This window comes from Clarias gariepinus, chromosome 22 (genome assembly GCF_024256425.1).
Source record: "Clarias gariepinus isolate MV-2021 ecotype Netherlands chromosome 22, CGAR_prim_01v2, whole genome shotgun sequence".
Taxonomy (NCBI): Eukaryota; Metazoa; Chordata; class Actinopteri; order Siluriformes; family Clariidae; genus Clarias; species Clarias gariepinus.
In genome coordinates, this window is record NC_071121.1 from 23,574,781 (window position 1) to 23,598,013 (window position 23,233).

The 23,233-nt window shown below is 41.0% G+C and overlaps 1 protein-coding gene across 2 annotated transcripts in view; it reads right to left on the reverse strand.

Moving 5' to 3' along the window:
- acap3a (ArfGAP with coiled-coil, ankyrin repeat and PH domains 3a) overlaps positions 1 to 23,233 on the reverse strand; it is a 58,052-nt gene that overhangs the window by 13,591 nt on the left and 21,228 nt on the right. For both annotated transcript variants that reach the window (XM_053482518.1, XM_053482517.1), the window contains exons 2-18: positions 18,095 to 18,152; positions 14,965 to 15,084; positions 13,632 to 13,685; positions 10,308 to 10,366; positions 9,052 to 9,235; positions 8,801 to 8,845; positions 8,540 to 8,635; positions 8,247 to 8,321; positions 8,118 to 8,129; positions 3,600 to 3,712; positions 3,407 to 3,458; positions 2,535 to 2,635; positions 2,326 to 2,437; positions 1,980 to 2,188; positions 758 to 827; positions 561 to 655; positions 23 to 231 (exon numbers count right to left, since the gene is read on the reverse strand). In XM_053482518.1, the coding sequence (XP_053338493.1) occupies positions 23 to 231; positions 561 to 655; positions 758 to 827; positions 1,980 to 2,188; positions 2,326 to 2,437; positions 2,535 to 2,635; positions 3,407 to 3,458; positions 3,600 to 3,712; positions 8,118 to 8,129; positions 8,247 to 8,321; positions 8,540 to 8,635; positions 8,801 to 8,845; positions 9,052 to 9,235; positions 10,308 to 10,366; positions 13,632 to 13,685; positions 14,965 to 15,084; positions 18,095 to 18,152 (1,664 nt within the window). The remainder of the gene's footprint in view (positions 1 to 22; positions 232 to 560; positions 656 to 757; positions 828 to 1,979; positions 2,189 to 2,325; positions 2,438 to 2,534; positions 2,636 to 3,406; positions 3,459 to 3,599; positions 3,713 to 8,117; positions 8,130 to 8,246; positions 8,322 to 8,539; positions 8,636 to 8,800; positions 8,846 to 9,051; positions 9,236 to 10,307; positions 10,367 to 13,631; positions 13,686 to 14,964; positions 15,085 to 18,094; positions 18,153 to 23,233) is intronic.

A 23,233-nucleotide genomic window follows, 5' to 3' on the forward strand; every position in this document is an offset into this window, starting at 1 on the left:
AAGGTGAGACGTGCTGTGCTACCTGAGCAGAGGGAACCCGAGCCGGGATCCTGTCTGTATTTCCGCCGGTGTTTGGGCACGGCGGTGGTGCTGTGGTAGCGTCGGCACTTTTTCACAGCCCAACGCCTCTCTGATTTTCTCTCGCTGTTCACCAGGGCTTCCGCTGTTCCCATCTTCTTCAAGAACTTCTTTTCCACGTACTTGGCGCGAATCCACGCCTCTTTTTCTTGCCTGCAATTGGGTTATAAAAGAACAGAAATGAAGAAAGGTGGAGGAATTTACTAACTGTACTGAAAAGTAAAAGAAAGTGGAGGCTCAGACGGCTAAGGCGCAAGGGTGTTGTTTAGTGGATGTGAGGATCCGGGTCCGAGACCAGCCGTGGTGGTTTGTTACACCTCATACTACTGTACAAAGCCGAGCCCAAGCCCGGTTAAAGAAACAGGAGAATGGCGTCAGGAAGGGGATTTGGTGTAAAAACCAGTGCCAAGTTGGGTGCGGTAGCGACCCCTTGATGATAGCAGTCGAAGGAAATTTAATACCGAAATGGTGGATGTTCTCACCTGGGACTGTTGGCTCCTGGCTTTTTCATGCCCTGCTCCTCACACGTGCCCTCATAGATGTGGTTTATAACACTGTTACCCAGTTCGCACATCAACTGCAGGCAAAAACAACATGTTAGCGGAAGTAGAAATTGTGCACGTCGTGTGGAGTGTGCCACTGTAGTGCATTATAAGAAAAAGAAAGAAAGAAAAAAAACCTTAAGAAGCTCAGGTTCCCAGGAGTCCAGGGTGAGAGACCGGACTTTGGAGCAGTGCACTCCTAAACTCCTGCGTAGAGAGAAAAACAAACATCAAGTACACGCCTGCGGTTAAATGACTAGCTGTCTGACACACGTCTGGATGGTTGTGTTAAACTGTACACAGCTATCCCGAAGAGAGGACAGGCTGCCATAAACTTTCAGAGTCTAATTATATCCTGCACGCAGGCATTCTTTCACACTAAACCTCTCTGGAAACAAAACAAAAAAAGGCCGGCCCGAGCGGTCACGTCTCTCTCAGAGAAAGGAACCTTCACTCTCCAGTCCAGACGCGTTTCTGAGCGGAGCAGCGGGAGAGAGTTTGAGGGCTGAAATTACAGAGCTGCTTTCCTGAGAAACTCAACAGCTGCCCGCCCTTTCTCACATCAGTGTGTGTCGCCGCGTATCCCGGCAACCCGGTCCGAATTTAAATGGAGAAAAAGAAGAAAGTGGCCTGGGCCTTGGTGTGAGAAAAGTGGCCTCCGGAGGGTGCATTAATATTCACGAGGTGTTCTGGACTGTACTGAAGGGATCGGCGTGATCTGTCTGTGCTGCGAAAAAAAGACCAAGGATGGTTCGAAACTGAAGAAAAGAGTAAAAACAAACAACAACTCATGAACAGATATCGATAAAACATGAGTTAGGTTTCTTCTTTTGTCTCTAGATATGACTGAATGACTGGTGTTATTTGGTATTTTGGATATTTTGGCCCGTACACATGCTATCTGGCACATCGGGCGACGAATACTACTCACTTTAGAGATATAATACCACCAGGGCATTGGAGTAGGGTTTGGAAGGTCCAAGGTTCAAATCACCCTACTGGGCCCTTGAGCAAGGCCCTCAACAACTCAGATGTATAATGAGATAAATATGTAGGTGACTCTGGACAAGAGCATCTGCCAAATGCTGTAATGTACATATCTGTTTCTGTGGCAGGTATTTAAGGGGCCGTTTAAACATTTGAGAACAGCAATTAGCCTAACCTGCATGTTTTTGGACTGTGGGAGAAAATTCACCAAGCACGGGAGGAACACTTTAAATTACACACAGATACTGGGGCGGGAATCGAACCCCGACCCTGACGGTGAGATGCGACAATGCTAACCACTAATCGCTGGACTAGTGTTCCTGCTGTTCCTGTACAGAACACATACCCCTGACTCCATGCTGTGTGTGATACCTGTGTATGCCGGAGCACTCGATGCAGAGCAGGATGCCTAGGTTGATGCTGGCCCAGCGTGGATCGGCTTGGCCACAGTCGCAGCACACGTCGTTGCCCGGGACACACTGCACCCTCTGCAGCACGCTCTCGGCCCTGACGCTACGCTCTCGCGGCTCGCTCGCCGAGTCGATGCTGCTGGTGGAGGGAGACGCCGTCCGGTCTAGACGCTGAAGGAGAAAAATAAAACCAAAATATGCGAGGCATTTATCATATAACTATGCATTCCACACGACGTTATGTTTAATGTGACCATGATGTAGTCCCAAAGTTTCCTAACATACGACACGTGTGTACATGTGCAAACCTCAGTGTAGTAGCTGTCTGGACTCTCTCTGTAGGCCGACGCGATGCTGGCCTGCACTGCTTGGATCCAGGCTTGTCGGAGTTTCTCTGACTCAGCCTGCAGCATACAGCTCCTGCACCACATCATCATCATCATCATCATCATCATCATCATCAGGAAAGCCATACTTTCCCTGTAGGACATTCGAATCAGTATGCAGAGGGACTCACTTGGAAGGAGACACCACTTCAAAGCAGAACCTCCTCTCGATGTCCTCACAGGGTTTGACCGAACAAAGTCTCAGGTCCTCTACTACAACAGTCAGGGAGTCCTACAGGATAAACACACTGAATGAACTCGAAGCTGGTGTCCACAGAAAAATAAACGTATTTGCTGCAACTGCTATAGAATGAATATCGTTGAATATCATATCATTAAAAATATTCTTTTACTAGCACTAAACTTCATAAATAAGACATTAGACGTTATACGTACAGACATAACTATATGTAATAAATCATTTAACATTTATTTATTGTTCTCAGTGTATCAGTACAAGATTATAGATTCCCTAATACGTAATGATTGATTCAGATTGCACAAATTAATAAAAAGAAAATTTATAAAAATGACGAGTGATACTGTTATTGTCTTGGCCTTGCACATCTATCTATAAAAAGAATTTTTGAAAATTGTTTAGTACAGCCTGTACTTTTAGTATGCTAATTAGACCAGACCTCCCTTCCGTGGCACTGAGATCATGTGACCTGGGACCTCATTGTAATTTTCTTCAAGACACAGTGGCAACTCACAAAAATTTTTAAAAAAAGACACAAGTTTGGGCTTGGCTTGTTTGGGTTTCCAACATCTTGTTTGTTTTGACACCACTGTATTTACATACTCATTCAATATTCATTAGCACATGCCAAAGATGGGCGTGAACTGTATAAAGGACCAGCCTTGTAATCTAGTATAAATCCACAGAGCCTGACTGAGGAATCCGTCTCGGCAAATCCAAGCGATTTTCTCTCTAACATGACGAACAAAACAAGGCTGTAATAGAAATGTGTGTGTGAGTGCAGCACTTGTGAAGAACGCTTGCCTTTAGCTTCTTCTGATACACCAGCTGACTGTTCTGGATGGAGAACCACCGCCTGAGGAGACACGCGTATAACACAGACGGATTATCAGACGGATAACGCTGAAGATCAATCGGTGTGAAAAGCTCTGTGTGCACGAGTCAAATGTGGATTGTGAATATTTTCCATGCTGTGTATTTCTTTTCCTCTCCTCACCTGTTCCAGGTTTTGAAGGCGTTGCTGGCTCGTTTGAACAGGTAGCCCTCCATCACCACCCCGTTCGGGGCGTCCACGTTGAACTCCATCTTCGGGTCATCGTAGGCAAAGTCCTGATCAGAAGAGTGAGAATAGAGGCGCTGAATAAAAAAACAGTCGCAAACCTTCATGAAATTTTTTTCTTTTTAGGACGAATTATAACCCCAAGAAAAGTTAGATAAAAGGTGGTGTTACAGCATTTCATACAATATTTGAGGAACTTCCTTGAACTCTTTAATAGGGATGGATAAAAATAGATTCCGGTTTCTTTTCACGTGGGATTTCATGCATCACCAGCCTGACTCCAAAATCGTCGCCTCATCGTCTATACGGAGACTTTATCCTATATACAGGGACACGGGAGGCCTGGAGGCTATCCCAGGGGACATGTGGCGAGGGACACCCTGGACAGGATGCCAATCCATCACAGGACGCAAAGACACCCACATTCATCAACTACAGCTAATTTGAGAACACCAGTTAGCGTAATCTGCAGGACTTTTGGACTGTTGGAGGAAACCGGAGAACCCGGAGGAAACCCACCAAGCTTGGGGAAGAACATGTAAACTCCATGCACACTGACTGGAGGCTACACATGCATGTTCAATAAAAAAAAATTCTTCGGATTTAAAATGGCATGAGATCAGAACAAAGAGACTGTCGCCGTAGTGACACCCATGTGTTGTTTGGTCAGATCGTCTCCTTCCTCGCAATTTAATTAGACAGTGTGAAAGCCAGTAGGAGATTTCTCGACCTGAATACTCTTGCCTGTTAAATATGATCATTTGGATCTTTAACATTCAATATCTAATAATCAGTATTAGTTCCAAGGAATAATAATAATAATAATAAAATGCCAGTCTTGAGGTTCCTATGAGACGTCCCCCCCCTCTCTGTTTCTCCCAAGACTACACCAGGGTGTCTACGCAAACACTCAGGTCTATTCACAGAAAGCCAAGTCTCATTACTGCTCCAGAGCAAACGCTTCACTCGGCTTGTGAACAATACAGCGGAGACTTATTGCCTCTTAGTCGTTACTGAGTTCTACTGTATGCACGCTTACTGTATGTACAGAGTGGCTCACTACGCAATAAGAGCTACTGAAAGAGCTGGAAAAATGATGTCTATGTCAACATCAAGATTAACTCATAATGCAAATCACAAGCTACAGTATAACAAATGCTCGATCTCTTGTTAAAATAAGAGCACGATGGATTTATTTTCTGGATTTTCAAACAATACTGGATTGATCAGAAGTATGAAATTAAGTATGATGTAACAACCACGAGAACTACAGTCAGTGTTATTTTAAGACACGAAGGTGTTCTGGAACAGTTCCTGCAAGAACAGTATAGTAGAGATATACAGTATAGATGGATTAGATTTAAGATTTTAGGGTACAGTATCAGTCAAAAGTTTGAACACACCTTCTAAATCCATGGTCTTCCATTTGAACAGTTTTTAGATATAGAGATGCATCTGTTACTTATGATCTGCCGTCATAACGGCTCTAATCTGAGGTGCTGGTTGTTAATTGGTGATTTCTGAGGCTGGTGAGTCTAAATGAACGTCTCCTCTGCAGCAGAGGTAACGTTTTGGTCTCCTGGGAAGGTCTTCATGAAAGACAGTTTCATCATCATGGTGTTTGATGGGTTTTGCAACAATACTGTTCTTAGTGGAACTGTTCCAGATCAGCTGACCTTCATGTCTTAAAACAACAACTGAATTACATCATTTTTATAAATGTTATTTTATCCAGTTAAGTCCAGTGTTGTACTGTAATGCAGAAAATCAATCCAAACTTTGACTGACACTGCACGTAATTATGATCATGTTGGACCATGAGAATGAGCCGGACATCCTGGGTTCTTTAAGAAAAAAATAAATAATAATAATAAGAATAAGAAGAGTAAGAATTGCTATAGGAAATAGGGAAAAATTATTTTAAACAATGTTTGCAGAACTAAATCATATTAAAATAATTTATATACAATACAGCATATATTAATTAATTTTATTCTCACTGTATATATTTTATATGTATAAATAGTAATTGTTTTGAAAGCCTTCAAATTTAGGATTTATTTTACCCTAAGTTTACTTATTATACTGAAAGTATGTTTTGTACCCCCAGTATACACCATTACCCTGTCTTACAAAAAAGAATCGAGAATTATCATACTTATAATACCAGAATTTATAAAAATACTGTCTGCATAAAATAAAACAGCTATAAGTATTAAAAGTGTATATTCTGTTATGTATAAAATCCACTGGAAGACAAAAAGTATAGAAATATACAGAAGAGCATACAGAAATATCTGCCATTGAACAATCCATTAAAGTACAGTAAATCTCATTAGAAAGTGACACTTTACCCACCAGCGTGACGCCCAACCTCCCGAAAAACTTCATTTGAAAGTTTTTAAGATATTCCAACATGGTTATTTATGAAATACTTTATGAACATTGAGCTAAATATCCGTTGCTGTGGCCCCTGAGCTGTCACTGGCTCTGAGCGCAGCACATGCACAGGGAGCGCACTCCTTAATCCAACCCTCAGGCGCCATGGAGACAGGCTGAACACAAAAATAAGTGTGTCTGCACTACACGGCATATAAGCAGAGACATCTCAACACCCTTCGTATAATACTTGGTGTATAAGTATTGGTGCTACAATAATATTAAAATAAGCTACATTATTAATTTTCAAAGAAAATATGTATAATAAATACACAGACACGTTATGCAAACTACATACTGTACATTTATAATCTAATATAATCGACTGTGAAACTGATTAACTGGAAAGTCTTATAAATATACAGTACAGTTGTAAAGTTATGTACGGTATGAACTGTAATCTTTATTTTTTTATGTATGAATGCCAAAAAATGTAATGTCAAACAGTGTACATTTAAATCTCTTTTTAAAGCATTTAAATAAATTAATTCGATTCTATATTATTTTGTTGTTTGTTGTCCTTTTTACCTCCTTTGTACTTCGATCTTTTAATCTTTGATATTCAGCACAACAGCACGAGTGTTATACTGCTCTTCTCTATACAACAGTTCCACAATCACAATTTATTATCAACCGATTATGATTTGGTTATTTATTTAACCAGTTTAAACCAGCTGGGGTTTGGGCATTGGCTGGAAATCGAACCCGGGCCTTCCACATACAGTAGCAGGCCACCAATGCCCTACAGTATCTGTGACTGACAGTGAGATTAACGTTATAAGATCATCAGTGAGGCAGAGTGATTAGCGTCCCAGTGCTGTTACCGTGCGTTATCAGCACCCGTGGAGCGCCTCTCGGCCCATCGGATTGCTCGGTCGGAGCTAACTCTCTTATAAATGTATTTATAAGTGTTAAAACGTTTAATGTTTATTTCGCATATTTGTTTGACGGAGAAACAGCTCATCAGCAGGACGGCAGAAATTCTGAGTCTCATGCGAGTGTGTGAGTGTGTGTTACTGACCAGGATGTGTGTGTTTTATGAATCCATATTCCGTTTGAACTCTGAGAGACATTCATTTTTAAAGCCCAACATCTACTCTGGAGCGAAGAAACGCCTTTAAATATTACATCAAAACTCGGTGGAGGAGCGAGAGGTGAACCGTGGGTTAACATACTGTACCGTAACCTGCAGTAGGGCTCGATATGACTTAGAATGTTTTAATTCTACCCAACTTTAGTCCTGTATAGCATCACTCATCGTCTATACCGCTTCATCCTGTGTACAGGGTCGCAGGTGGCCTGGAGTCTGTTCCAGGAGACACCCTGGACAGGGCGCCAATCCATCACAGGGCACACACACGCTCACATGCTCATACACACACTACAGGAAATTTAGGAACACCTATTAGTCTAATCTGCATGTCTTTGAACTGAGGGAGGAAACCGGGTATACCCGGAGGAAACCAACCAAGCACAGGGAGAACTTGGTTAGCACTGTCACCTTGAACCTCCAGGGTTCGGGTTCGATTCTCGGTTAGGTTTGATTCCTACGATACCTTCACTACACCACAATGCCGACCCGTATATCCTTATTTTTGCAAAAAACAAACTCAGTTCCTTCTGAACTCAGATTTAGACACCACTTCCGCTTTATTTTCTCCCGTCTGTAAAGGTTATTAAAATGCTTGGGATAGGACAAAACAAGAGTCAGGAGATCTGAATTAATCTCACAGATTCATTCTACAGTCGTTTCTCATAAGTTTTTCCCCCCCAAACACCTACAAGAGGAGGCGTCCACTGAGCCGTCACACAACTGCTCTATGGAAGTCTCACTAGTGTTATGTGAGACATTCATATTTTAATTACACAAGATCTTATTCCGTATACTGCACCTTTAAATCTCACATTACATTGTATATATAGATATATGTAGATTACAAATAAATAGTGAACATTTATAGAATTCAATACAAGGGATTAATAAGATAATCTATTTCTATCAGTGATAAAACTGACCTGTAGGAGAGTCTGCAAGGCGACGATTGTTTACGGATGGTCCGGTATAAAAGGAAAAAGAAAAGATGGATAAATTAGATCAGCCACATGCCTTTTTTTAAGAAAAGCTCTGTCGTGTGTCTTGCGTACCCTCTGTTGTATCGTGGCGTGTTTGTGCTCCATGTCTCTTTTCTCCATCGCTGAATCGATCACCAGCTGGTCCAGCTACAGAAATGTAATAATTCGTAAAATAATTTGTAGAAAGTACAAAAGAAGAATAATGAAGCATGGTGGTGGTAGCATCATGTAAAATCTTCCTTCTCTGACTAAATCCCTCCTGCTTACTACACCCCCCCCCCAGGCTTCTCCCCCTCCCATAGGCCTTAAAAACATGAATCTAATCAGACTTAACATGTGTATTAGAGCATGTGGGTGTCGGTCACCTCTGCGGCCAGCTTCTTCATGTAAGGGTCGATTTCATCTAGCAGATTAAAACCCTGCTGAAAGAGCGAGTACTGGGCGTGCATAAACGACAGCATCTGTACAGAGGAAGAAATGAATGAAGGAAATAAAAAAAAAAAAACACATCAAAAGAACAATGCAGTGCATACTGGGAACTAGAAACCAAACCAGACTAGAAGTCCAACATGGAGTTCAAGTTCAAGTGCAAAATTTTCTTTTTTAACAGGAATTGTGGAACTTACTGCATCTAGGATCTCGAATTTCTTCTTGGCCTGAAGGACGTTGATCTGTAGAGGAGGGAAAATAAAACGTTGTTCACTCCACTCATGTTGGACTGATGTATGTTCCAGATGTGTTGCATATAAAGAAATGTTTTGTACTGAGCAGTGCGCTGTATACAGCGAAGAGATGCTTATTTAAAGAAGGAGTCTCCAGTGTCAGAGTGTCAGAGATATAGCTTTAATTTGAGGTGTTCATGCCCAGTGTATGTTACCTGCAGAACATAGTCCAGGGCTAAGTGGCGGTAGCACTTGCGGGTGACGTTGAGTGAGCTGGTGGCCTCCTCCACCTCGTGCGGCTTGTTCCTTGGCGCCTGGGCGTTCTTCACCTGAGCGATCTCCAGGTCCTCACGCACCCTATCGAAGTGCTTTTTCGTTTCCTTAAACTTCCGCACGTCCCTGAAAAACACACAACCACAATAAATCCAAAGGGATATGTGCTAAGCCAAACGGATGTACAGGGCATTTTCAATAGCACTAATGTTCATTGTGTGATTTGTCTTAAACAGCTATATTTCATGCTGATTATAAAGTATTAAACAATACTTAAAGTATCTAAAACAAAATCGTACAAAGTGATATTTTTCCCCTGCAAATGTTCTCCAGTCCAGCGGGTGGCGGTATTGCACCAACTGCTCAAAAACCCCAAAGAGGAAGATGCGACAATTGCAAAAATGTGGAAGTGGTTTGTATTTATCTGCAAAAGATGCAATATTTTTTAGGAAATTGTCAATTTTTGACTGTTTACCATTTGGAAGTTTAAATTAATGACTGAAAATATAAAGTATGAATCGGATCTGACTCGTAAAAATGACTCATCGATTCATTTCACCGAATCAACCAACAAGAGATCCACAATGAATGTGAAATTGAATAAAAGATCAGTAATGTAAAATGAGGTTTCAGCATTTCGGTATTCAATTCCATTAAGAATTTAAATGATTAAAAAACATAACATCTGGTCAAGGTTGTTAGCTCACATGTTTATTAATATTCTAACCACAAGAGGGCGCACAAGCACTTCAGAAGCTTTCTTTGGATTTTGTCCTGCTAGAAGTGTTTACATAAAAATGTGGATCTGTATTGTGTTATCAATAATAATTAGCGATTGTTAGCGTGTTTAATTATTAGTTAAAAAAATCTGCAAGAGAAATCTGAAACAACCCAAGTTGGTAGAATTTCCAATCATGTTGTAAATAGATGTTACTACATATTAAGACTTGATCATATTCTGGTTGAAAAAGTGCCAATCATGTTCCAGTAGATGTTATAATATCATCCATCTAGTAGAAATCTCTGTAGTAAAACTAGGGACCGCGGAGGCCAATAGTATGTATTTATTATGTATTTATTAATCAGGTCCCCAACAGGTATTAGTGCATCATAAAATACTTGAGCCAATCACGTTCTGATATGCAAATTGACCCTGCACGACAGCGATTAACCAGAAAATATGCATGTGATCACTTACTCTTTGACAAAATTGTGCAACTGCTGCTTCACGGATCTCTGCGCCTGATCGAACAGGATCTGAAATACAGAACCACAGCAAACGAGAGAATCGTTACAAACCGTTCCACGTGCACAGACGCGTTTGTCACCAGCAGAGGGCGCTCACTCCCTGTCTTCTCCATCACACAGACACTTGAGGATCCCCTCCCACCCACCACACGTGCTACTCTGAGATCCTGCTCGCACTCATTCATATTCATCTGCGCACTGAGCTTTCTGCTGATCGGCGCCGCCACGCTGCGCTCGCTGCAGATAAAATAGGTCAGTCGGACAGGGAGGGCGGGAAAACTAGAGGGAAAGAAGGCACAGCTGGTGGAAAACAAAGCATGACAATAATAGATGAAGAGAGAAAGAGAGAGAGAGAGCGGGGATGAGGCTACAGGTTTAAAGAACTGACAAAGCTCTGATTTTATCACCGGTACAGTAAGTGCTGAATTTTCTACAAGATGCTGCAGTAAAACCAGTGTTTCCAGTGTTGAAAACACGCCGTTCCTGAGTCCTCACACCAGTGTGATAAGCTGTGTTAACTGACCAGATCTCAGTGCCTCAGTGCAGGTAGAAATATGACTCTATGAGAGGTGATAAAAATGCAGCGATGCTTTCCGGGACGTGACTCTCCAGGCAGAACGTTGGATCGCCCCGTGAACTCCATCAGGCCTCTTATAGGCCAGGAAGTAAAACCTCTGGACATGCTTGTGTTCCTGATGTTGTGTCCATCCTGAGCGCAGTTAAACACACACACTTTGCATGCGGCTGCTGTAATGAACCCTGACCCTCAGTATTTGAATACGATGCCATGCCAAGGGAGAGTAGTGTACTTAAAGGAAAAGAGTGTTTGGTGCTAATTTGTTGTATAACCGCTACTCTTCCAAATATAAATGAGCTACTGCCGAGCCACGCCCCCACCAGAGATGAGCAACATCATTCAATCCTATATGATGTCACATTGGAGAGGGGGGGGGGGGGGGTGGGTGATCTATCTAAATTGGCTTGTTTAAGCCCTGCCCATTACAAACATGGGAAAAAAGCAGGGATTTTATCCTCCTCACGTTTTTTGTTTGTACACACAGACGGGAGACCATGAGAGCCATGAGTTTAGCTTTTCCCATCAAAGAGTCGCCACAGTGGTTTATCTGATCCTCACACACGACAGGTTTTACATCGGATACCCTTCCTGTGCTTGGGATCGCTGGCTCAAGTTTGGGTGGGAATCGAACCAAGACCTTCCGCATAGCCGGCAAGAAAGTTACCACTGAGCCACCAATGGCAGACCGGTGACGCATGCGAACGTCTAAAAATGTCAAATCGAAGGTGCCTTTTGATAGGCTACTGGACAGATTGAATAGTAGCAGAATCAATTAAAGGATTACACTCGTAAAGGAAGAATATTCAAAGTTTTCCTTAATGCAGAGACAAACAGAGAGAGAGAGAGAGAGAGAGAATCAGTTTGCCGTGTGGATAATCCGATAATATTTTTCAGGAAATGTTTTACGACAGAAATCGTTGAGTGACATCCCTCCACCTTTACACTTCTCCTTCACCCGTTCATTCACCCTCTCTGACGTCACTCTGTAGCCTTTCGTTTCCTTCCTTCCTGTCGTTCCATATGTTGTGAGCCAAAAGGTTGGGAAGTCCTCGTCCCAGTTCTTCAGAGAAACAGAACTTTAATAAATAAATTTTTTTAAAAAAGCTCCCGAGCAACAGGTCAGAAAAGCACAAAAAGTTCAATTGCCCAGTTCGACAAGATAAACAGTCTGGATTCACGTACTGTATACTGGAGTCTCCAAACTGAAATTAAGTCGGTACTTAATTGTACACAAAAAACTACATTTAAACCAGCTAGGAATTTCTGTTTTTAATTATGATGATAATAATAATTATAACTATCCACACTAGAGTCGTTCCACTGGATATCTTGATGTTCGGACCTCCAGTCGGTTTCTATTTCTTCGTCTTCTTCGTCACCACCCAAGCATACTGTGTGAAGGGGTAGCAGAAGTAGGGTCACGCAGGGTCAACATGCTTCTCAGCGCGGCGTGACCTCGGCCATTAACCTCATTTGTGACGCTTCAAGCTTTCAGACATGACCTCTGACCCCCTGCGCGATCTATAGGACAGCCACAGTGCTAAAAGGTATCGACTCGACTCGGGCGTTTAATGCTAGGCCGGATTGTTCCGGAACGTTCATCAACAGACCGGGCACTGGAACATTTACGAATCTCCATGAACACATCATCACATTCATGGAGATTTATTTAATATGATATTAACGTGATTATGTAGCTGTGACATTCGTTCTGTCAAGTAAGAACAAAGTCATGAGTTTGTGATGTAGTAGAAGTATCATATCACCGGACTTTGAAGTTTGATATTTTAGTTACCAAACCCAAATAAATAAATAAAATGAGGAAACAACAAATGAAAACAAAACCCTAATATAAAAATGCCTGTGTTCAAGGAAAATTTTAAATTTTTATTATTTAATTTTTTTTTATTCTACTGTAAATTAACACTTCATACAGTAGTACAGACTTTTTGATATTTATAATGTAGCAAAAATATTTTGATAAATTTTGCTAGTTTTATGATTTTCTAAAATGATGTTGATGCTATTTTTTTTACATAAAAATACATTTAATTGTTTTTTAAATTTTGTAAAATAATCTATGTAAAATATTTAATTATTTAGCAATGTAGATGTTCCTTACTCCTTTTCAGTGCTAAATTATTGTTTATTTGAAAAATATCTGGAATTTTGTTAAAAATGCTAAAAAAAAAAAAATAAATTTAATAAAATTACATTAATGTTTTTAATATTTGATTTTCACCCTTTTTTTAAAAAAAAAAAAGCTCCATACTGTATATTACTTTTTTTTTTTAAGTAAGCATACGTCCCTAAAGTGTGTGTTTACCCTCCAGCTGAAATGCCTCTCAGATAATAAAGCATAATTTTACACCTTGACCAATAAGAAGGGGGGGGGGGGGGGGGTTACTTATATGAGGTCACATTGGGGAGGGAATATAATACATTTGTTTAAGTCGTAGCCAATACAAACATGAGGAGAAAAAGTATAGAAAGTACACAGGCTCATGTGTAGTAGAAATTATTAAATATTTCACTATGTCTTAATTTACATTATCGCTGTAATTTTCTTGAACTATGAAATAAGCAGGCATTCAGGGGTAACTAAATTATCAGTGTTTACTGTAAAGTCAGGATACAGTGGTCGAGTCTCTTATACCACAGTATACCAGTAGAAACAGGAAAACGCGCCAGACTCACCATGTGATAGTTGACGATCTCCTGCAGACTTGCGCCACACTTCTCCAGACACTCCTGTAAACAAACAGAAAGATGTCGAGTGTCACTCACTTTTCAAAACAGCGAACAAAGCGAGCTCTGTGCAATCAACTGATTTGTGATGCGTTATCAATAAAATTGTTTACAGAAACGTCTCACTGAGTGTGAAATAACTGGCATTACACAACATGAAATGATTCTGCGATTTGTTTAAACATACACCTAGCTAGGGTTCTAATTTAGCTAATACGCGTACGGAGCAGTATCGTCTTTAACATTGTTTTGACAATCGTGTAAGGAATTGTGTTGTGTTTCGTGTTATAACAAAATAATAAACATTACAACCCAAAAACAAAGTTACATCTTCTCCTAAAATGTTTGATTCCTTTTACATCACAGCAGTTTATTATTGTTTATAAAGTTTTGATCAACTGAAGAATGATGTCATCATTTCGATCTCTTTATAATATAACGGATGTTTACAAAACAAATGAATTCCTGGTATTATAATGTATATAAACATTTGCTCGATAATAAGAAGTGAAATACACTGGAAAAAAAAGTATATTTAAATTAGGTGGTGGTGTAGCAGTGTAGCACTGTCGCCTCGCACATCCAGGGTCTGGGTTCGATTCTTGGCCAGGCTCGATTCCCGTCTCTGTGTACATGGAGTTTGAATGTTCTTCCCGTGCTTAGTGGGTTTCCTCTGGGTACTCCGGTTTCATTGCAAAAACATGTAGGTTAGCTTAATTGACGTTCCCAAATTGCCCATAGTGTGTGAGTGTGTATGTGTGTGTGCCCTGTGATAGATTAGCACCCTGTCCAGGGTGTACCCTGCTTCGTGCCCTAAGCCTCCCAGGATAGGCTCCAGACCCCCGCGACCCTAAATACAGGATAAAGCGGTATAGAAGGTGAGTGAGTGAGTATATTTAAATTAAATCTGATTTTCCAATCGAATAAACGAGTATGTTTAGGTTGAACTCATTAAATACAATGAAGGTATATTTAGTAAAATAGACCTAATTATTTAACTGGAAGGAAATAATAAATAATTAACTAAACCTTGATCCATTCATCCATGTTAAAGCTACATGAGGTCAAAATAGTTTTGTAAATGTGTAAGAAAAAAAAAGCAGCTACTGAAGACTGAAAACGTACAGATGTGGCTAAAAAAATCATCCCATGCACTTTTCCTTTTAATTGACATCACACCCTTTTATATAAATTATATATGGGCATTAAACTCACTATTTATGTAGAAACCATAAGTCATTATGGAACACACACACACACACACACACACACACATGCTTACTGATATCATTTCATCCTTCTTGCACTGCTGAGACAGGTCCCGGATGCCGTTGACGAAAAGCTTGTTGGCGCTGACGTAGGCCTTCCCGGCTTCGATCATCCCACTGCATAACTTCACCAGCTACAGAGAGAGAGAGAGAGAGAGAGAGAGAGAGAGAGAGAGAGAGAGAGAGGAGAATAAACTTACACAACTCACATACAGAAGAGCAGACTTCCTGAGAGATCAGATACACACTCACACATTCTTTACACACACGACAGGTCTGGTTTCTCTTACATCATAAGTGCTCTGGCTAATCTTCCTATTAGTTTCACTTCTAAAGACCAAAAGAAGAATTTTTTCCCACTTTTCCTTCCTGCATGCCACCGAGCTGCAGTTTCACTCTCACACACACACACACACACACACACACACTCTCACATAAACACACAGCCGTCTTGTGTGGTTTCATATTTGTTTTAAGCCCTCAATTATCACTCTGGGTTGTGTGTGTGTGTGTGTGTGTGTGTGTGTGTGTGGGTGTGTGTGTGTGAGAGAGAGAGAGAGTGTGCGAGACATTCTCAGGTGGCCTCCATGTGTGAGACTGTACCAGACGACAGGCATGAGGCTCTGGAGCTCGAGCTTTGGCATCCTTAACACATTTTTCTTTTCTACTTGTTGTGCGATTCTTTCCTCTCTCGCTCTCTATGCGCATTTAAAAACGTTGTTTTACTTGAAACAAGTTTTTTTTTTTTTCATTCGTAACATATAAAAAGCGATCCCATGATAACGATGCCGTCTCATAAAAGTACATCCTGACCCAAAGTATCCCTAAATCACATGTTACATCATTGCAGTGTGCTGTTACTGAAGAATAACCAACACCGGAGTGACGTTTTGCAGCCTAACACGAGGCAGGGTTACGGTGATGACCCTCCATCCTCCTCTTCCACCCAGGAACCTCAGGAACCTCTGTAGACCAACTAGGCACCATGGGGGCCAGAGCTGGTTAACATTGTATCTATTCCCATTTTGACACCCGTAGAGGACCTCGTGCCTCCTTTGGGAACACCAATTAGTCTAATCTGCATGTCTTTGGACTGTGGGAGGAAACCGGAGAACCTGGAGGAAACGCACCAAGCACGGGGAGAACATGCAAACTGCACACACACACACACACACACACACACACAGACCCGAGGTGGAAATCAAACCCAGACCCTGGAGGTGCAAGACGCTAACCCCTAGGTGGGAACCCCTACTCCACCGTGACCACCATGAAGTTGAGACATTTCCAATAGAAGCAGTTCCAAAGTCCCACCTAAAATATTCCTCTCATGCTAAAATGATGCGCCAACAAGTTTAACAGTTTATGTAGTAAATACAACAATATCAACCCCGCTGTGTTTAGAAGCCATACAGTAATTTACATCACATTAACACTAAGGACAATAAAAAGTACTAAACCTATCACAACATATTGACACATCAGGAATAATCACATGGACCCTGATCACGGCCAGAGCTGAGGACGAGGAGGAGGAGGAGGAGGGCTAATGGGAATTGACAGCTGTCACTCAGGCTCATCAGGAGCAGATGGAGCGGTGAGATCAGCGGTGTAGCGCGGCATCTGTTCGAGTGAGTCAGTCTAACGCTGCTCTAATGGACTCTTCACTGTCCAGACTGTACGCACGGTCGTAAATAAAACCACAAACGCATTAAACTCTGCGCTGATCATCTGTCGACAGCGATAAACACAACCGCAGATACTGTATGAGGCACTCGAGTGCTGACTCAGCACTAAAACACCAACTGTGTCATAAGCACTAATGTGGAGGGACGGAATGCAGGACAGATGATAGAAACAATTTCTCAATACAGTAATGACATATATTTATTATCTTAATATGTGTAATATTAATATCTAACACATTTTTGTTCACATTTTTGCTGCATTTTTAAATACTATCTTAAATAAAGTAATGGTGTTTATTTTAATAAATTAAACAATGTGATAAATTGTAAAAACAAATTGCAATCTATTTATTAAAAATATTTATCTTACAATCTAAAACTAAAAATGCACTAAAAATACTATTAGTTTAGAAAATGTGTATATAATATGCAAATAACCTTTTGAAAATCCATATTCTTTTATGTGTAAAAATGTAACATTATTATATTCGCTCCAGTACGGATTTAAGGTGTTTTAAAAGAATAAAATAGTTTTTGAACATTTAACATACTCTGCAAAAAAATTAAACTTTTTTTATTTAGTAAGTTTTTTTTTTCATCTGTATAATTTGTATAAAATATTTAAATGTATTCCTTAAAATTGCTTAATAAAATAGTTTTTAACATATATATATATATATATATATATATATATATATACAAATAAATTAAATAGAAAATACGTTATAATTAACTATGTTTACATTTCTTTTACAATCTACATATTTTTTTATTTTTATTTTTACATAATTTTCAATAATTATTTTAGTGGCTAAAACGTGCAGGTTTAAATAGCAAAAAATTACAAAAATGTCTTAAATAATTCTAAAATTTGATCAAATAAAATTAGATTTTTTCGGTATTTTCACATTAAAATATTATTAAATAAAAATTTGAATAGTAAAATAGTACAAATGGTATAAAATCCTGTTCCAAAAAGTTTTTTTTTTTATTAATTCACAAAAAAACATTGTTTTTAAAAATAAAACTTGTTTATTGACACTAATGCACTACAGTATTTGTTTTAATCACTATGGACATTGTGACTCTGGTAAGGAGCATCATTTCAAACATCAGCCCTGAGCGGTGCATTATGGGATTTCTTTGCTGATTGGCTGAAAGTCAGCGGCCCCATCATCTGTTTAGTTTCCTCCATCGATGAGCCTGGAGTGGCACAGAGCTCAGCTTTTTCCTCTCAGATCACATAATTTATGCCAGAACGTGAGCAGAATGTAAACATTCGCCTGATACTAAAGTGTTCAGATTTGCTGAGACTTTTAGCACGTACTGTACAAATACATCTCACAAGAAAAGGAAACGCTTTACGAAGAAATAAAAGCGAGGCTTCCATTCGTCCTCAGGTTACGCTGCTTTATACTGTGATTATAGTGTAATGTCCCACTTTGGCACGTCTCACCTTGTCCAGCTTCGCCTCGATCTCCACCACTTCAATCTCCACCTCATCGATGTTCGCCCTGAAAAACGCAAAGTAACACAGAGTTAGTGCTCTGCCCTGAAATACTTCTGTAGATCATCATCATCATCATCGCACTTAATCATAGTAAGACCTTTCAGAAGAACGTTGTTCATCGCTCCAGTACGGATTCAGGTAGGTTGTTTTTCTCAAATCTATTTTTTTGTATAACGTAGAAATGTAGAAGAAGCAATCCTCCTGGGTGAAGTTCCTCACGAAGATGGAGATGGTCGAGAAGATACAAAAGATATCCAACTACTTCAAGCATGATGTTTCACAATTGAAAGGTGTGCTTTTCAGTTTTAATGTCTCAAGACAGAATATTATCACCATATTAAGCAACGTTTAATATCCCTGTAAATTCCTTATTTAACTTTAAGAAGCACACAACAATGATGGCAGCAAGGTGGCCTAGTGCTTATAGCATTGTTGCCTTGCACCTCCAGGGTTTGGGCTCGAGTCCCGCCTTGGATCTGTACAGGACGAGGGTGTGATGCGTATCCAGACATATTCACAGACGAATAAGTCAGCGCGAATTTTGTGATTATGACGCAATCGTTAAATAAAGGGAAGAGACGGCAGTGACCCGGTTGTTCCCGTGAAAAAGTAAAAACGTTCAAGTGTCCCAAACCTTACTGAGGTGTTGTCAGTGTTGTTTTCTGGAAGACGCCTACGTGCTAGATGATAAGATCAGCTGATGCCTCACCTTAGACGACGTGAGACAGAGAGAAGTAAGAAATGTTCAGTATGTTTTCAAAAACCTCTTTTTGAGCTAAAAAATGATTCCCGGGGCATACTATTTGCAGGAATAAAACACTTTTCCTGTTTAAATAGCGAATCTAACAGCGGGACGTGATGAAATGGAAATCTAATAAAGTGTCTGACTTTTGTAGCTTTGGGCTTTAATGAGATCCTGAGCAAATAATCATAAGGATGAGCTGCAGTGACCTTTAATCTCACTCCTCCCCCTGCTGGCACTGAATCTGAGAAAGAGCTGGCATGGGTCAGCTCAGCTTTCTCATTTGACCGAGAGAGAGAAAGAAAGAAACAAAGACTTTTTTCAACAGAAAAGCCAGTGCAGTACGAATTGCTAAAAAGTCAACGCTGGCGATAATACACCAGAAAGGCACCAGAACACCCAGTGTACCACAGCCTGCTGCACACGGGGACCAGCAGGCAAAGAGCCCAAGGCCACAGACCAGGGCTCCAAACTTCCCAGATACCGATCCGATCAAGCATCCATGTCCAGTCAAACAAGTCCAATTCACAGAGTCCCCATCCCTCAATCCACAGCTTCCAAAGGATCTGCTGCCATTATCCTGGTACCATACCCCACAGCACACCCCCTGAGATCTTGTGGAGTCATGCCTCGAGGGGTCAGACCAGCCCCGGTGGCACAAAGGGAACCTACACAATACTGCCCGTAATGTTTTACGTTACACAATGTTATGGCTGATTATGTGATTGGACATGATTGGCTAATGTCACTGTGAATGACACGGGAGTAGAAGCATGCCACTTCTTACTCTGAAGAAAGCTTGGGCAATCTGTTCTCTAGGCTCCCGGCTACTGAACAGAATCTTGACTGTGGCGTACCGCTACACCCGTAGGAGCTAGGACGAAAAAATTCACTTGTGTGCATTAAATTATTTACTTCCCAGATCCCAGCATTTGGAAGACGCCCTTATCCAGAACAACTTGCATTTTTAACGCATTATATGTCTAAGCTGTTGTTTAAGGGCTTTGTTTAAAGGCCCAACAGGGGAAACATGGTGGTGGTGGCATCTTTTGTTCAGTCTTCAGTGTCAGCGCTTTGGCAGTTTCCAACATGGGAAAGTCTTTCCAAGTCCCACATAAGAGTGAGAGAAGTGAAATTAAAAGAGATGATAACGTGAATGACGCGAAGTTGTGATTGTCTGGATTCACACATTTTGTTAGAAAAGGTTCCTGGAATCGTTCTTCCATTGGAAATTCAGGCATTTCCTGAAAAAACGTTCCTGGAAAGGTTCTTGCAGTAGAAACGCACCAGGACGAGTTCTCTTCTTTCCTGACTCATATTTGCAAACTTGTTTTATTCTTTTATTATATATAAAGGATTAAACTTTTCTTGTTGGGGGTGAACTCAGACTTCTGGAGCCGAGCGAATCGGTTAAGTCTGGCAGCCGGGGAAGTAAAATATAACTGAGACACACACCCACTGTGAGGCACTGAACTCATCTACACAATGTCTGCCAGCTAACAGAGGGCCGCGTGTGAGTGTGTATGGGCGTGTGTGTGTGTGTGTGTCCAAATCACTGAAAGCGTGATGAGAGAAAGCGAGATGCTGACTGCCAGTAATTCGACACAGACAAAACAGAGTGGAGACAAATAGCGCCCGAGTGCCAAACCGTGGGCCAAACCTCCATGTCTGAGACGAAACGGGAGAAGTATTTTTTTTGGTCCTGATGTAGACAAGTATTTATTTTGACCGAATATGCCTGCTTCCTGTTGTTTATCCTGTGGAAATCCAGATCGCATCACGGGAGTGTGAACTCATCTTAAACGAACACAGATTTGGGGTTGGACGTTTGAGTGTGTGGATGTCTCACCTCATGGCTCGAGACGTGATGGAAATCTGAAATGTACGCTAAACTGGCATTAGTATGGATTACTGAGATTACCATTAGACTAGCTGGGTTTCCATAAGTGTCTACTTGGTTGTGTCAGTGTGTGTGTGTGTGTGTGTGCACTGTCTGTGAGTGTGTGTCTCCTGAATAGAAAGGCACACGCTTGGAGGACAGCTGCTCTCTCTGACCCACGGGCTCCATCTCTCTCTCGCTCTCTCTCTTTCTCTTTCTGTCCTGCTCCATTGAACATGGCACTCCAAAGACCTTCTGGCACATTCCCGCCATCCTCCACAGGGTTGTAACCATGGTAACCGATGCTGACGGGAAGCAGACCCGTCCCACCCAAGAGACACTTGCGTCTTCTTTCCTGAATACCCCCACTTAAGACCGATACTTTCACCACAATGTAGTATCAAAAGCTGATTGGTCAAAATGTGTATTCACCCTGGCATTACCACTCCAAATGGTACGTAGCTAATAAACTGGCAATAAATAAAAGTTTATTTAAACGCAATAACTGGCAGTTGGTTTCGTTCTTGTATGATTTCACTAGTTCTTCCAGAAACTCACCACCTGCTGTGCTACAGACAAACGGAGCTCATAATTGGTGCAGTGGTCTTGCTGATCGACTCATCAGGATTCGACAGGATTTAAAAAGAGAACAGTCCCACGCACACCTCTAGCTGTCTCTATTTCCGTTCCACTGGAAGATACAGCCTACGCGAGGCGTTTCAGTTCCGCGACTGCCTCACTGCCGATGATGGATGTCGGTATTGTGCCCTTGAGCGAGGCGTTTAATGGCGAACTGTTCCAGGGACACTGTGTGCTCAGACTGTTAATGTCACCTTGGACAACAACAAAAAAATCTGATCTGCATCACAAAATCATTGAAATCATTCATACAAAGCTTCGAGTCAACACATAGCCATAATAAATCCTATTATCAAGTTGCAAACATAAAAGCAGCACAGGATCAAAGAACTTTAGAGATTAGAACAAAGAAGCAGCTGAGAGGCATCTTTCATCTGGAAAAGTGTAAACTCGTGCACAATATTTTGGGGAAAAAATGAGGTGCAAGTCAGGTATAAATATAAATGAAACATTACTAGTTGGCGACGCCCCCAAAAGATGCAAAAAACAAACAGACTCTGTGTTCCCAAAACGTCCTCCACATGCATCTCTGCCTGAACACTTGAATTTTATCACTACTCCTAAGTTAGGACACCTCTGGATCTCTCCTACATTTTGGTGGCGATAAGAGTGATTTCCTATTTTAAGAACGTTGATACACTGCTCACTCTGAGAATTCTGGCCACTAAGAAACGATTTCTTACTTTGAGACGCTTAGTAAGGACGGGCCCAGGACTTTGCCTTTTCCAGTCAGACTCAGAGCTACATCCTGTCTGAGATGTAACATCATCAGGCGGAGTATAGATCCCTTTATTAGGGTAATATGGGCTTTGGGTTTTGTCTGTGTTAGGGTAGTGAAGCCAGGGAGGGGCTTTTCTTAAAAACGTCCCACGTGTTTAGTCTGATTTTTGGTCGAAATATGCTTGGACTCAAATGCTATAATAACAAATTGCACAAGGACTTTTATAAGGAGTCTCCAGCATGAGTAAAGTTCTTGGAATTGTTCAGGTTCAAACAGGGTGTTGAGGTTTCTCTTTGATGCTTCAACATACTTAAGTGATAAATGGACTGGCGAAGGAACGACTGTCTGTAGCTGTTATAACATCAGCGATAATCCGAACAAACGTGTTTCAGCAGATGTTTCACAAAGTGGAACACGGTTACAGGAAAAGCATCCGCTCCAGAGTTATAACAAGAACTCTGCTTTATGTCTGTCTGCTTCTGCATCTCACCGCTACAGAGCTGGTAAGGGGTAAAGCCTGACAAGAAAAAAAGAAAGAAAGAAAAAAAAAACTAAAATGAACATCTGAATTTTGTAGATGATCAAAGCTTTATAGAATTAAACCAGAAAGCAGCCACATGGCATGTTTTATGGTTCATTCTCTAAAGCAGGCCACGTGTTAAGTCATGAGGTCGAACCCAGAACATAAAACAGCGAACCTGGCGTCATGCCCTGGCAGATCTTCCAGGATATTAGCGGCTGTTTGTTTTTGACTTGCTTTGAATCTTTCTGAGTTAGATCCGTATATGAGTCACATCTAATAAGGCATCCTCCATCCTTCATTTTTTATTTACTGTAACTTTACTGTTGTCACTTCCTCTCTCAAACACATTCCACACACACACACACACGCACACACTGGTGCACTACCGGCCTCACAGAGACTTCCAGGCTGTAATTAATCACTCACGCTCTGATGATGATGAATTACTACAGGGATATGGTCAGGGATACAGCTGGAGAAACAGCCATACCGATGTATCAGATTCCTGAAGTCTCTTCATGGCCAAAATTCCTTTAGTCCCACACTTAGATTTAAAAGCCTGCTTATTTCTCAAGTAATTA